Below are 16195 nucleotides of genomic sequence, written 5' to 3' on the forward strand. Positions count from 1 at the left end.
AACCATAATAACCTGTTTTAACCTCCTTTTCCCTCCCCTTAACTCTAGTCTCTTCCTATCTATGTTTCCTCTGTTCTTTTATTTTGAAAACGGAGAGCCTAGAGAAAAGACAGTGTCTCAAAGACATACTTGCACATCACAAAGGAACTCAATATCACACACTCCCAGCGTGTTCTCAAACATCATTCCAATTAGGATTTGAGGGAAAACAACAAATAAAGAGTGGCTTTAGGCTAGAGACAAAAAACCCACAGTGGGGACACAGCATGGCACAAAGACATACATGCAGACATGGCTCAAGGAAGTCCTAAGGCCCTCAGCATGCAGGAATTCAATTCACAGCGGGATATGTTGTCAATCATCCATTATTTCGTCTCCTTACTTGAACACACAGTCACTAAATAGAATTACTACAGGACTTTTTTAATGCAAGTATACTGAGATATTTCTTCACACCGAATGTCTACCTCTGAGTGCGTTACTTACAGCAAAGGTTAAAAGTTTTTCAAATCCTTCTACGTCCTTGCAAAACACCATCCCCTTTGAAATCAATAGATTTGCAGTATTTTTTGATGTAGCATAAACTCTAATGTTTAGGTGCCTTTATGGACACTGAGGGCAAATCATTTTGTAGAAGTCAACAATAAACCTAAATATGGTAAACTCACTAGTGTATGACCTCTCCTTTAACTCACAGTAACTCGTGGCCGTTTTCTGCCTCATTACGGCCAATCACGGTTAATGACTAATGGTCACGACGAATCAGAGTTAAGTGGGAGAGAACTGGTTATCCTCTGATGGTGCGGCACAGCTCTTGGCTGCCTCTGATTGGTTAAATTGTTTGATTCTATTAACAGTGAAAACTCAGAGGCTGCTGTCTCCTCTCGGCAGTCGTATGAAACAGACAGACATTCTAAATATATCAGACAGACGCAGACAGCCACTCCCCTCCAGGGCTGAGCAGCACATGCAGAACCAGCCGTGCTGAAATACACACTAATGGAGTTAATTTCCTTTTTGCCACTTTTTTATTTAAGTGACAGCAGATTGGATCCATTATGAGAGTGGAAATGAGAGGGAAATGGGTCTTATTTAAACCGGTGTCTCCCAAAACACATGAGCACCACGGCTTGTATCTGGAGCTCGTGCATTAACCACTAGGCTATGGCTTCTATCCTTTTTCTATTTTTTATGCATTATGTACTACATCACTTGAGTTGTGAGGTTTCCACATTTCAAATCTGAGAACTACACTAAACTAACCCCATCTATGTCCGTGTTTACACCTAGTATTAACATAAGATTAATGCAGCATACTCAATCATTTGAAGCATACTCATCTTAATTTAATACAGATACTAGACTAAAATAAACATGAGCATTCCACTTGAAATTGTGTTTGTTTTAAATTTCCACAACAGTCTATCGAGGAACATGCTTCAACATTTTATTTTACTTTTCTGTGCTTTATCAATATGCAGTGATACACTAGGTTAGTGGTTCCCAAAATTCTTTAAATATCAGCACCCCATTAAAGTGTTTTTCCCCCCTACGTCACCCCACTGCAAAATACATAAACAAATATGCGATATTAAAAAAAACGGTCTTTTAGATAAAAAGTGTCATATTTATGCAAATAAAAACTAAACTTAAAATAATTAAGCCTTCAAGTGTTTCTCCTAAACAGTCTTAAATTAAATTGTCAAGAGCTAGAGTAAACAGTGCTTTAAGTTCATCAGCAGTGGCAGTAATTAAAAATGTTAAATATTTGCTATAAAAACAGTAAAAAGTAATCTAATGAAAAATAGAGCTAATTAACTTATTGACAATCTTTACTGTGTGATTATTAGAGTTTGACTAAAAAGCAGACCTGTCATTGAAATGTATTGGGCTTACAGCTACTAAATTTATACAGGTAAGGATAGTGAGTCCTTCTCTTTCCCTTGTCAATATTATTGTTTGATTATTATAGGCTTATAACAGCTGCAGCAGGTCCAATTAGGCTGCATTTACACATCACACGGATCGGATATTTTGAGATATGATTATTTCCTGTCTGAATCTTGTTATATTTTAACAGCTATGTTTAAATTAATATTGTGTCAAGATGGTGCAGATTTTATCTGGTCAGTTTACACTCTCGCAACACATAATGGATGTTATATCGTGTCTAGAGGGGCATTTTGAATAAGAAATTTATTTAAATGCTTACACACAGCAGCTACCTTCACGAGACACAAGCTCACAATAGAGCACATGCAGACATATGCATGAGTGCTTTTGAAAGCAGCCGGCTGTACACAAACAGCTGGCGTGTACGGAATTGAACTTTTATTAGTCGTTATAGAAATTTTAACAGGTGGCTATTAAAATATTAAACTGAGCAGAGATTTCACAGCACCCCTAGTCACTTCTGGCGGCACCCAGTTTGGGAATCCCTGCACTAAGTAGTCAATTATATATTATGATAAATTCAGGCTACGTCTACATTAATCCGGATACATTTGAAAACTGCGTTTTTACTTTTGAAACGCCCTCCATCCACACTGCTGTTTTTAAGAGTTTTCCAAAAGTTGCTTTACGACACTGAAATGTATGAAATGCTTAAATCCCCTTACTGCGCATGTGGAAAATCGCCATTGTATTTATGGTCTGAAAAGCAATTGTCCTCGTGTTCTGTCACTGGACAGCAATTCCGAGTAAACTTACCGTCGCTTTTGAAGGAATGCAATGTGATGGTTGTACAAAGTAACATTTATTTTTTAACAAGGCTATCCATGTATTGCCGCTATAACATGGGCCGTCATCTTGATTTGTTTGGTTGATTAGATCACATGACGATGCGTCATATGACAATAAAGACATCATTGTTTTCAGAGAGAGCGTTTATCCTAGTCTTTATCAGTTTTCACTGACAAAAATGCAGTCTCAGTGTGGACGGAAGGCCAAAACATTGAGAAAAAGATGTATTTTCAAATGAAAATATATTAGTGTGGACATAAGTGTACAGAGGAGACGCATTCAAGATGCATGTAAATATCAGGTGTATATAGCAATATGTCTCGGCTCTCCACTTGTGATCATCCGAGATGGATGTTAATACCAGGTACAAGGTCTAAGATGTTTGTATGTGAAGTGTGAGCATATTCTGTGATAAGCCCCATTCTAATAAATGATGGCCAAGTAGACAAACACAATTTATTCTTATGCTACAATGCCTGGTTCACCTTTCAATAAAATGCTTGGTTAGTGTATTAAAAGCCACGTGCCCCTGGGAAACGGGATCATTATTGCACGCTGATCATACCTCAGGTGTATGGTGCGTATAAGTGTGGTGGCTAGGCTAGCCGACACTCTCCCGGTGTTGCAAACTTGGCTGAGGCAAGCCAGAAGCTCTGAGGGAAACACTGGCAGGAAATGGAGAATCTGAACCAACCTCTTCTGGGACTCAACAGGTAAAACGACCACACACCCCTCCTGTGGATCTGAGGCATACATGCACATATAAATATATACTGACAATTGTTAATATAATTGTGAGATCAAGAAAAATGGGAATATAGTCGTACAGACTACTTTTAAGAATTTTTTTGTCAATTTTTTAAGCTTGACAGATTGACACTATGAACTGTCGTTATGTGAGTTATGAGTTGAGTAGAGCTGGGAATCGTAAGAAATTTAATGAGCCTGGGTTTCAATTCTGATTCCTCTTAACGATTACAGTAATTCTATTAGTACTTTTGATGAAGAATTTGATGAAATTACTAATATTGTCATTATTAAATGAGAAATACAAATCTTATTGGATTTATTGCAGTCTGCACTCTGTTGCCAAATGATGAGATAATTTCAGATTTCTACAGAGCAGATCTAGCAAATCAGATGAAAGAAAATTCTTGTAAAAGGTTTGTTTGCAGACTTTTTTGAGACCTTTATACAATCCAATATTTAATCCTAACTATATACATATATACTATATACAAACAAGAAATGTGATGGAATAATTCATTTATTCTTTTACAAAATGTCACTACTTATTATGACAAAACTTGTGTATGTTTAATTATACAGTACATTGTCATATGAACAACCAGTCAGTAACTGTACTGCTTGATTCTCACAGACATAATAGTACTAGTTCCAGTGACAGTTTAGACCATGTAATGTAGCCTAATGTTGTACAGCCGTGGACAAAAGTATTGGCAGAGACATACATTGTGTGTTTTGCAAAGTTTTCTGCAGAAGCTTGTTGTGGTGTTGATTCACATTGTTTCTAGATTATTGTGCAGATTGATCAGATGCATTTTAAATAATTGCAAAAAGCTTCATTGGCCAAAACAAAAATGAACTATCACAAAAACCAAATTTCACTATTTTTTGGTCCTGGCACAAAATGACCAGCTAACATCATTTCACTAATCTTATCAGCAGCACCTGGGAAAGTGTGAATGAGTACTAGTCAGGTGAAATCACTATCATTCTGACTGGATTATAAGAGCAGACTGATTGCTATAAAAGGAGGGAAGAAGTGCTTCCAATCATTGTGTTCTTGTTAGCAATGGTTACCTCTAAAGAAAGACGTGCAGCCATCATCGCTTTGCATCAAAATGGACTCATATGCAAGGAAATTGCTGCAAAGAATATTGCACCTACAGAACCATTTACTGGATCATCAAGTACTTCAAGGAGAGAGGTTCAACTGCAGTGAAGAAGGCTTCAGGACATCCCAGTTTGTCCAGCAAGTGCCAGTACCGTCTCCTCCTGAGGAGTCAGCTATGGAATCGTGTCACCACCAGTGCAGAGCTTGCTCTATATTGGCAGAAGGTTGGCGTGAGTCCATCTGCATGCACAGTGAGGTGAAGAATTTTGGACAATGGCCTAGGGTCAAGAAGGGCAGCAAAGAAGTCACTTCTCTCCAAGAAAAACATCAAGAACAGACAACAAAGATATTTTCTCTGATGACGCCACCTTCCGACTGTTTGGGACATCTGGAAAATCGATAGTCCGGAGAAGAAAAGGTGAATGCTACCATGAGTCCTGTGTCGTGCCAACAGTGAAGCATCCTGAGACAATCAATGTGGGGGTTGCTTTTCATCCAAGGGAGTGGGCTCTCTCACAATTCTGCCTAAAAATGCTGCCAAGAATAAAGAATGGTATCAAAACGTCCTGCAAGTGCAACATCTCCCAACGATCTAGGAGCAATTTGGTGAAGATCTGTGCATTTACCAGCATGATGGAGCAACATGTCAAAAGGCAAGAGTGATAATGAAGTGGCTCGGAGCTCATTACATTGAAATTTTGGACAAACAGAAGCCCACAAATTGTGATCAACTCAAAGCACTAATAAAGCAAGAATGGTTCGCCATCAATGAGGATTTGGCCCAGAAGCTGATCAGCATGCCAGAGCGAACTGCAGATGTTATGAAGAACAAGGGTCAACACTGTAAATATTGACTCTTTGCATGGAGTGTTTTTGCCAATAAAAGCCTTTAAAACTTATGAAATGCTTATCATTGTTTGCCAGTATACCATAGAAACAAATACTGAAAAAATTATCTACAAATACTGAAGCAGCAAACTTTGCAAAACACAAAATGTATGTCACTACCAATACTTTTGGCCACGGCTGTACTTCAGGCTTGTGAGACTTCAACCTTTTTTGCAAACCTTTTTATTAATGCAATAGAACCAGTTCCTTTGAATCATTCTTTTGTGAATCAGACTATACCAAAAGTGCCGTATGTTTCGCACAGTAGATACTAAAGTACTGGCTGCTTTGAATCATTCTTTCGGGAATCGGACTTTACCAGAAGTGCTGTATATTTTGCACTATAGATAAAAAAAACAGCTGCTTGAATCATTCTTTCGGGAATCGGACTATACCAGAAGCACTGTAAGTTCTGCAATGCAGATTCAAAAGAACCGGCTGCTTTGAATCATTCTTTCGGAATTCGGACTATACCAGAAGCACCGTATGTTTTAGATTCAAAATAGCAGGCTCATAAGAGTCATTAATGTCAATGTCAATGTCAATTTTATTTATATAGCACCATTAATCCCAACCGAGGTTGTCCAATGTGCTGCACATACTATAGTAGACATAAGACAATACAATACAATAAAACAATAATAAAAATAAAAACTGTAACAAAAAACAGTTTAAAAAACGTACAATACACTTCCTCATTGAATATAAGCCAGTTCAAACAGTTTAAAAAATGTACAATACACTTCCTCATTGAATATAAGCCAGTTCATTAGTTTGGGAATCAAAATACACTGGTAGTGCTTTGTGCTGTAGATTCAGTTGAGACGAGGGCAGCATAGGGGAACTATTAACGGAACCACAAGTCATGAATATCATATGATTCCTGTATTTTTTTAATTAATGGAACTGGTTCTGAACAAGAAAAGTTCTTGATTTTTCAACCCTAGAGCTGAGACAAGATTCTTCAAAAATTTTGACTTTTTGTGTTCCACAGGAAAAAATGACATAATATGGGTTTTCAATGACATGGGTGTAAAATGACAGAATTTTCATTTCTGTGTTCAATTCTGCCATACAATGCCAAAACCTAGTAACTACACCGAACATTAAAAAACATTGAAACTATATATTGAAAAAATTATTTGCCAAATGTAGATTTTAAAACAGTCTCACTCTGTTTTTGCTGAACCTGCACTAAGTTTAAATAAATATAGTGTAAGAGAGCAGATTTTGGTTATAAATAAATTTTGACAAATGCAGTTACTGTGTTTTGCCTTTGCAGGGCTCATTTAAAAGAAAGGAAAGCACTCTCCTAGTGACATGTCTTTTTACATGTGTGTGAGGGAAAGAGAGAGAGAAAGAGTTATCTCCTATAGGGGATCAACAGATAGACAGACATTATTAGCCGGTGACGCATGCTGCTTATGTCATCACCGCTAACAAACACACAAAGAGAGAGCTGTGCCTCTGTAGTGCAAAAATACAGAGAACTTATATCACTAAGACACACACACAGATCCCGAGACGCAACCATTCTAATGTTCTCCCTTAAAAAGATCTCTCTCACTAAAACAAAAAGAGTGCTCATTACAGTATTGAGAAGTGGATGTTTTTGTGAATATTTACCGTAAAGACTGCAGGCATGTTTCTGCAGACTGTGCAGAAGGTCTTTATTGCCCCTTGCAGAGGCTGACTGCACCGTCTCCAGCAGATGAGCAGACAGCTGAGGATTCCTACTGCCCAGCTGAACTAACTGCACTGGCAGTGATGCCAACCAGCGTGCCAGGATCCTACTCCTGAGAGAGAGAGAGAGAGAGAGAGAGAGAGAGAGAGACTTAAGACTTTTATCATTGTTAGAAGGTACAGTATTTCTAGCCTTAAATAATAAATAAAAAAACACTAGGGGGAGTCTTTAATTCACTTCCTTATATTTTATACTTCCAGTCCAGATTTTTATTGGTCCAAGGGGAACAAAGTCATATTTACAAGGTGCACTTTAGCATAAGAACTAGTCCCTGGAACAGGTCTAATCTGGGAGGTACACTGAATCTTTACTTGCTAGCGATATTCTTCCGCCTTAGTTTCTGTCTGCGAAAAACTCTGTACTTACTTTTGGCAATTACTAGGATTACTTGCAAGGACAGGAATTCTGATCACAGAGTCTACACACATTTTCAGCGTTATTTCTTCAGACTCATCTGTACAATAATTTGCAGAGATGGTTGTTCCGCTATATGAACTTTTTTGCTCACTGATCTATAATTGTTGTATCGTCGTGGAAGTAAAAACACAAGAAACTGTGTTTTGTAATTTTGCATGTCATACAGACTGCCCGTTCCATTCAAAGTGGGCAGTTCTTGGCCTGCATAAAAAACTAAATGGGCCTGACTTTGTTGATAGTCCTAAGCCTGGGAATGTGAGACTACTGATATCATTATGCACAAACAAACCTGGGTTCATGGAAAAAAATTGTGCAACATTATGAGACAACTAAAAAAACAAGGACAATAAAGGCAAAGAAAACCTTAACATATTAAAACAAACATATGAACACAAAAACTAAACAGAAAGGCAGCTGATGCCAAAAAACAATGATGTTGGAAATTATGGGGGAGATCAGGGTTAAATAGAAAATGTAGAAGATAATACTAATTTAGGTTGGATAAACAGTTGAATGTGTGCGCATATACCTGGCAATATGAGGGTGGTTTTGATGCTCTTCAATGTAGAGTTGACTGAAAAAGCGCAGCAGCAGAGTGCGGACACTCACACCAAGGTTCCTCTGCTGGTACTGCATGTACACAGCATCTAGGAGTTCCTCTGTCACCACTGCAAACACACATACACAAACTCTTTCAATATTGTAATCCACAACACAACAACACATCAAAACGTCTGTAATTCTTTCTGCAGACCAGTGTCAGAAATTAACTTTTCTATTAAGGGGCATTTTTTACCTTTATGAGGGCACATGTCCTATTAAAAAAATAGAATTAAATAAAGTAAAATACTTCAATATAATACATTTATTTACATAAATTCTCCAAGTAATAGCTTATGTTTTTAATGTAATAATGTGTACAGTATGCCTAGGCCTAGAATAAAATATTTAGAAATATATCAGATTTTACCAATAAAAGCAGAACTCATTATTAGGGTAGGCCTGTCACGATAATTACATTATCGACTTATCGTACGATATATGGACATAACCTCGATCATTTTTGCTGGCCTCGATATTGCCCACTGTGTTTACATGCATGTTTGTTTAGATAAGAATGAATGTCACCAACATTTTAGCCAGTCACGCTGCTTCTTTCCTCTCGTCTGCTCTCTGTGCCGGAGGCGGGGCTAAAGGCAGCGGCAGGTGAAGATTACGTGTTACTCGAGGCTAATAGGTGTTGTTCCCGACGACAGCATAATTCCAGCCAGAAAGTTTGAAAGTATAAGTCCAAATGGACTTGGTATATATGTGTATTCCACAGCTCCAGTGTGGGAAAATTTTGGCTTTAAGCCGAATGAGAGAGGAGAGCCCATTACCGTGAACGATCTGGTATGCCGACTTTGTTTAAAAACAGTGGCAACGAAAAGTGGCAATACAACTAACCTAAAAGCGCATCTAAAACATAACCATCCCATCCCATCCAGTTTTCTGAGCTGGGAACAAAAATGTGCCTTCCAGACTTTATATTTTTTTCAACATTCCAATGCCAATGTCTGAATATTCTTAAGAAATAAAAGTTCTTTGTTCTTTGAAAGGGAGTACTTGCGTTATTATGCGATTATATTATCATTACATCAATGACATAAAATGGTCTTAAAATGACAATAATATTGTTTAATCACAATTATTTCTGGGACAATATCATCCAAGAAAACTAGTTAGCACGACAGGCCTATTATGGCGCATTTTACTGCCCTCACATTAAGAATTTCAGGAGCCTTTTTTTTTTTCACATTCAGTGCCATTTTTACACCAAGGCCCCACTGATTTCTGAACTTGCATCAGACTTTTCTTCAAAAACAAAAAATCAGGGTTACCACAGATTGCGCTCTCAAAAAAGCTATTTCTAGCCACTCAAACACTTCAGACTAAAGGATAACTAGAAAAATATTCACTATAGAAAATAGAAAAACCTTAATTGGTTTTCTGGACTTTTTCAGACCAGTAGGGATGGGGCGATATGGTTCTCTCACGATTCGGTTCAATATACAATATGAGGTTCATGATTCAATATAATCTCGATTCGATATAATAACACTTAAATGACAAAATATAACAGAAAATTGAGTAAAATGCTTATAAATTCTCATCAAAATAAAGTTCTTTAATACACAATATAAATGCTCAAAGTTTAAATGAAGTAGTCAAATACCTTTCTCTATAAGAAAAGATCACAAACAAATAAGCTTTCAAAAATAGTGGGCTACATTCAGGTTGATCACGTGCAGAACAAGCAATAGAACTGAACAAAGCCTGTCCTGAAAAAAGTATGTGTTTATATTTATATTTAAATAATTTGTTTGTCATCATTATTATATTCAAAATTGTACTTTGTAAAAATATAAAAATTCTACATTATATTAATTAATATTATATCATGAAATTGTATATTTTAATAATGGTATAGCTATCACTGTTTGAAATAATGTGTACAATTTGCGAGTAATAACATTGAGTTTACATTAATTTGTGAAGAAACGTTAAAAAGGTTACTGTCACGTTAAGGGTTAATTTAGCCACTCACAGTGTTCAGGTTCTGTGTACATCAACAAGAATCTCTCGGTTTCTTTAGTGCATACATGCTGACTGATATTAAAATTTATATTTCTTTTTATATTTGTATCTGACTGTAAAGAACAGAAAGGATATTAAGACACATCATTCAAAGAAAGTGGAGTGCGCCTCATGCGCCTTTGATGGACACACATTACATGGCAGAAATTATCCGCTTTAATCTCAAGCACCTTTAACAAGTCGATTTTCCAGGTATTCCAGTACTTAAAATCTTTAAAAAAAAACTAAAATCAAGCATTTTAAGGACCTTGTGTGAACTCTGTAAACAATGTAGAAAAAAGCACAGTAGGGGTAAATCAAGCAATACAGAGATTATGTTTGACGGGTCATTTCATTTAAGATTACATGGACAGAAAACATTGTTGCAAATTGAATATCGAGTTATGCCACAATATGTTTCTTCATCTTTTGGTTCTCGAGACATAGAAATTAGATTGAAATATTCCCTGATATTTCCTAGTTTTCCATGATCGTGTAAAACCCTAAAAACTCTTCCATTGGAACAGAAAAGTCTTACCACGGCTGCGCTGGGTAACAATCATCCTCCACACCACCTCCAGTAAAGCTGCCAGGTGTTTTGAGCTTAGCTTGCCCCCACTGGACAGAGTCTCCCTGATGAAGACTCTGATTGGTCCAAGCCAGTCTGCGTCTTCACCTGCAACATGGTCCTGGCCCCTAAGACTGAGTGTCACCATAACTTGACACAGGGTGACGTTTAGGGCCAATGGCTCCACGTTGCTCCCAGCAACAGCTCCACCTACTACCTGCTGCCTAATCCTGAATTTAGAAAAAAAAAAAAAAACAGATGATCACCATCATACAGAATTATCCACAGTATTTAGTCACAACTTAAGCATAACATTTCTCAGAGACAGACATTTTAAGCAGTAAAGACACACACATAGGCCCAGTTTAAACCTGGTATTAACATCTATCTCAGGACACCAGATCACCTCTGAATATGGTTCGAGTGATCTGATCACAAAAGGTCATGGACATGTTTCCAACCGATTTTAGTGTCTCCCACTTGTGATCAGATCCGTCGAAACAGATTTTAGTACCAGTGTAAACGGGTCACACTTCATTGGACAGTGGGTGTTTATGTCACCTTTTCCCATCAGCTTTCTTCTTGTGTTTTGCCACCTCTACCAGGCCATAGGGGAAGTTCTTCATGAAGTGCTGTTTGAAGTCAGCCAGATATGAATTCCTGAACCAGGCATCCTACAAAACACAGTGGAATTAGGGTTCATGTAAGATTTTGTGTGTTCCCACACACTACAATGAGTTAGGAACTTATTTGAATGTGTGTACCAGTATGTCCTGTTGGGCTCTCTGTGGGGTGAGCTTTCTCAGTAACTGAAGTATGGTGAGGATCTGGAACATCAGATTCATGGACTCCGCTGAGAGCAGGTGGCCGCTGTCCATCTGCAATCGCTCTCCACCTGCTGCCTCCACCCAGACCTCCAGCAACAGAGGCACCAGTGTTCCTGCAAAGCCCTGCACAGTCTCAGCTGAGCACAGCTCCTCGTTCATCCCAGCCCCTGGCTCAGAGTCTGGCCTACACAGCATCAATATAATAATGGCTCTATATGAGAAATCTGACTGGGTAAAAATATACATTTTCCGATGAATCGCAATCTTCATTTGAACTATCTCGATATAGATTTTTTAATCCCAAGATCTATCTTTTACTCTATGCGCAACCCTCTACTACAATGTAAGGTAATCCTTTGCATTTACAACCAAATTTTGAACTATGTGACTAAAAATGTCTATGATATGCCACTGTATATTGAAAGTATTCAGCAGTGAGATCATTTCACTGCATGCTGAGAAAAAAGTTGTTCTGTGTAATGCGTGTCCAAAGACGAGATCCACGCAGTTTTTATACCCATTCTGTTTTCTACAGTCGGTTGTTGATAAAAAACGTTTTTAATTATAATCACGCATAGGAGAGATGGTGTTCAGTCATTCGAGCCCTCTCTTGTCAATATGTGCTCATTTACAAAAGCTTTTTACAGAACAGACAGTTTTCTTAAAGAGACAGTACAGTTTTGTAGCATAACAAATCAAAGTAAATACTTGTAAATAGTGCACATTATGCAATTAATCAAAAAACATGCTACAAAATATAATATATTAAATATATTGATGGAATACATGGATTTCTTCATTTTTTAAAAGCTAAAATGTCACTAAAATAATATTTTTATACCTAGATAGATGGTCCTCTGTATAAATAACAGCATTAGCTGAGAGATCATTTTTTCTTATTTAAACCAAATGGACAATTTAACTGAAATATACTGATATTTATCGATATCGGAATCAAATCGAGAGCATGTGAATCATCACCGAATAAAATTGGGAAATCTGTATCAATACCCAGCTCTAATGAAAAATAGATGTCCTTTCAGTCTTTTTTTCTAACTAATACGTGTACAGAAACAAGTTATTTTTGTGCATAAGCAAATTGTTAGCCATAGAAACTTACACCTAGCTATATAAATGTATTTAAAGGGTAACTAAACACCTGCTCAGAGTCTGACTCCACCCACTAGAAATATCTCAAAATGCAGGAAAAGTGGGCAGACGCCGGCGGGGATAGAGGGAACGAACCGAGTGCGGGGGGGCACCTGAGACTCGTAGTGACGGATTAATTGACAGCTGCTGTCAGACTCTATGTTATTATTATTCCTCAAATGGTCACAAGACGACATGTACATGAATCTGGCGTGGTGAGCTGGAACCTGCTTACGTCAGCTGTCACCGCTTACGTCACGAAGTACCGCAAACAGCCAATAGGAAAATTCAACTGCAGTAGCCACCGTTCAACCTGAAGAGGGCAGCACTCAGACGTTTTTACACCATATATTGTAGAATTAAAACACTTTATACACAAATGTCAAAAAAATTACTTGAATCAATGACCAGTACTAATAAAGCCCCATGCTTACAGATCATTAACTAAAAAAAGTTGGTTTAGGGTTTAGTTACCCTTTAAAGGTGCAGTGTGTAACTTCTATCTTGTTTTATTAATGAAACTCAAGAAAACTTATGCAGAAATTACATCACATTTACTAAAAAGATTCATCATGGTATCGTCACTTGGTCTTAATGAGGTATACAGATGTTCTAGAAAGAGAAATTATTCAGTAATAATGTTTACTTCAACATTCAAACCTACCTTAGCCGATAAGCGGAGTGTGGTGTGGGCGTGGCTCCCGAATTCTCAAACACCTGGAACCTCCCCTTCCCAATTACATGCTCCTCCCAACTCACATCTACAGGTGTCACCAGGCCTTTCTCTCCGCCCCACATTCCAAGACCATTCCTAATTTGTACGCCTTCCTCTAGCGGTCTTTCTTCAACAACTGCTTGTAGAAAACGCCCCAACCTGAAAATATGGGCATGCATAAAAACACGGTATTATGGTTCAGAAAACATTTAGCAAACCACACAATCACAAAGAATTATGAGTAGCTTATTGTCAAAATTCTGGTTCCTAATTATACGGTATATCTGAAGTCAGGAATTACTCTGATTACAACTACTTGGCAAATCACATCTCTCAAGCTCCAACAATTAATACCAGACTCAAAAAAAGTGAAAAATTATTTTTACAACTACAACGGAATACAACTTTTTCAGTAAATAATGACCTGTTCCTCAAAGAAAGGCTTCAGAAGACAAAAATATATTTACATCAAATCACTTTATTGTCACACTACCATGTACACAAGTGCAACAGTAGGTGAAATTCTACAAACACCACATAAAAATATATTGCACAAGTCACATCAACTACTCACTCCTTTTTCACTATAAATGTTGACATCTGCAGTCTCCTTGGCTGATTTATAATTTGTTTACTCTTCTTCACTCCTGATGCATGTGCAGAATGCAAAGAATAAGAAGTCTTGAACGTGCAACAGGAGATTGCAGGTGTCATGATTTATAGTGAAAAAGGAGTTACATTTTGGTCATTTTCTCACCCAAAACCGATTATATCGCTTCAGAAAACATAGATTAAAACCACTGGTGTTGTATGGATTACTTTTATGCTGCCTTAATGTCCTTTTTGTAGGATAACAGTTTTGGACCCCTCTGACTTGTGTTGTATGGAGAACACATCATGTATCATTTTTATTTATTTTTTTGAGATGCCATAAGGGTAAGTAAATGAGGGAATTATAATTTGTATTATTACCTGAGTAGCACAGTGAGTCTCCATTGCTGTGCCGTCACAGAGCGATTTGTACTGATGGTCAGAGCAAAGCCTCCTTTCCCTGATTTATCCTGTCCCATCCCAGTCTTTCTGCCAATTCGTCTCTGGGAGATAAGCTCTAGAAAATTGGCCAACAGAACCGTATGCCTCTGAGACAATAGCCCGGGGTAGTGCTCGAGCAGCACATCCAGGACACGGAGGGCATCTTCCTGGATGGCTTCTGAAATATGGGTCATGGCACAAGTGAGGTGGGCACTCAGCAGGGGAAAGAAGGGTGCAACACGTTCGACAGGGATGCACTGAGCAATGAAACGCAACAGACGCACTGCAGCTGCTCGCACTGTGCTGTCTTTGTCTGTGAACAGTGCAGCCACCTCGGACAGCACAGCTGAGGCATGCTGCTCCACCAGTGTGGGGTGAGCTGACAGCAGCTCTCGCAAACCCACCAGAGCGCCCTGCTTCACATTACTGTTGTAGTGGTGTAGCTGAGACAACAGATCCTGGTAGAAAGACACAGATGGGGATAACAAAAAACAGTTGCATCTCAAGAAAAATTAGGCTTTAACAGATAAAAGTCAGTAGAAAGTGCCAGCTGCTACTTGTGTACCTTGATGCTGAGCTGCCTGTGCGTGGTTGGTCCTAATTCACCATGCTTCAACTGCTCTGGTAAATGGATAGCTTTTGATTTAAAGTTGACATTTGTTGCATTGTCAGCTTTTGGCTTCTTTTTGCCAACCTTAAGCTTGACTTTCTGGAAATCATCTTGCCTTTTTCGCTTTTTGGTCATTCTTCAGGTAATAAAAAAAAAAGCAGGGAACTGTGAAAAAATAAAAACAACAACATTAGTTTGTATTTTAAACACCATATAAAAACGTCTTAGGTAAACATTTTAGAGACCAACTAAAATAATAACAACCCTCCATTTCAGAATTATTAATATTCATATTACTGACTAGATAAAACCAGGATATTACAACAGACAAAATGTACTTTGGTTTAATCAAACATCTTGCAAATTTGGTTCAACTCTCCCTATATCAATAGCATTACACTTAATAATGAGCGAAGACAGTTGCACACGTTATACAAAATCATAACCATAATTTCCATGTACAATTGTGTTTACATCTACTGTAAATAGCAAATAAAAAAATCGAAAATATTTGTGTTCACGTCATTAAGTGCTTTACAGAAGCAGATCTGTGTGTCTGTAAGCTGTGATGCCTATAGATATCGGTTTTGATGTTTGCTGTATTTTAAAAATATGCATCAGCGTGTCAATTCAATGTTGATGAACTATCAGTTATTAACCGCACAACACAAAGTCACTCACTCACAGTTTCGATATAAATATCACAATCGAACGACGACTTTAGATAAGTTTATTTAACTGAATAGACAATCACTCGTGCTGCTGTTGAGCTATTAAGGGGTCCTTCAAAGTCTCTGGAAGCCCAACCAACCAGACCGCCTAAACAGATGCCTGCTTAAATTTCAGGCAACAACGCTTTTATTTCTCTTTTCATTTTTGTAATAAATAAAAGCATCCAAGTACTTAGAAATATTATGTTATGGTAATAGAAATATCTAGATAGACAGTGTAATATAGTCACAAATCCAACATGAAAATATTTGATGTCAATCTTTTTGGGCAGTTTAACCAAACTCCATTCCAAATAAA

The 16195-nt window shown here is 37.7% G+C and overlaps 1 protein-coding gene across 2 annotated transcripts in view; it reads right to left on the minus strand.

The window, feature by feature from the left end:
* Positions 1–15963, minus strand: part of LOC127658104 (testis-expressed protein 10 homolog) — a 31748-nt gene extending 15785 nt beyond the window's left edge. The window contains exons 1-10 of one of the 2 annotated variants that reach the window (XM_052147206.1): positions 15852–15963; positions 15122–15331; positions 14497–15014; positions 13474–13683; positions 11598–11844; positions 11395–11507; positions 10804–11063; positions 8179–8317; positions 7115–7284; positions 3308–3485 (exon numbers count right to left, since the gene is read on the minus strand). In XM_052147206.1, coding sequence (XP_052003166.1) covers positions 3308–3485; positions 7115–7284; positions 8179–8317; positions 10804–11063; positions 11395–11507; positions 11598–11844; positions 13474–13683; positions 14497–15014; positions 15122–15301 — 2015 coding nt within the window. In that variant the 5' untranslated portion in view covers positions 15302–15331; positions 15852–15963. Of the gene's footprint in view, positions 1–3307; positions 3486–7114; positions 7285–8178; positions 8318–10803; positions 11064–11394; positions 11508–11597; positions 11845–13473; positions 13684–14496; positions 15015–15121; positions 15332–15847 lie in introns of both variants that reach the window. The other variant, XM_052147205.1, reaches the window with a different exon arrangement.
* Between the last annotated feature and the right edge of the window lie 232 nt (positions 15964–16195).

Source organism: Xyrauchen texanus, chromosome 17 (assembly GCF_025860055.1).
Source record: "Xyrauchen texanus isolate HMW12.3.18 chromosome 17, RBS_HiC_50CHRs, whole genome shotgun sequence".
NCBI lineage: Eukaryota > Metazoa > Chordata > Actinopteri > Cypriniformes > Catostomidae > Xyrauchen > Xyrauchen texanus.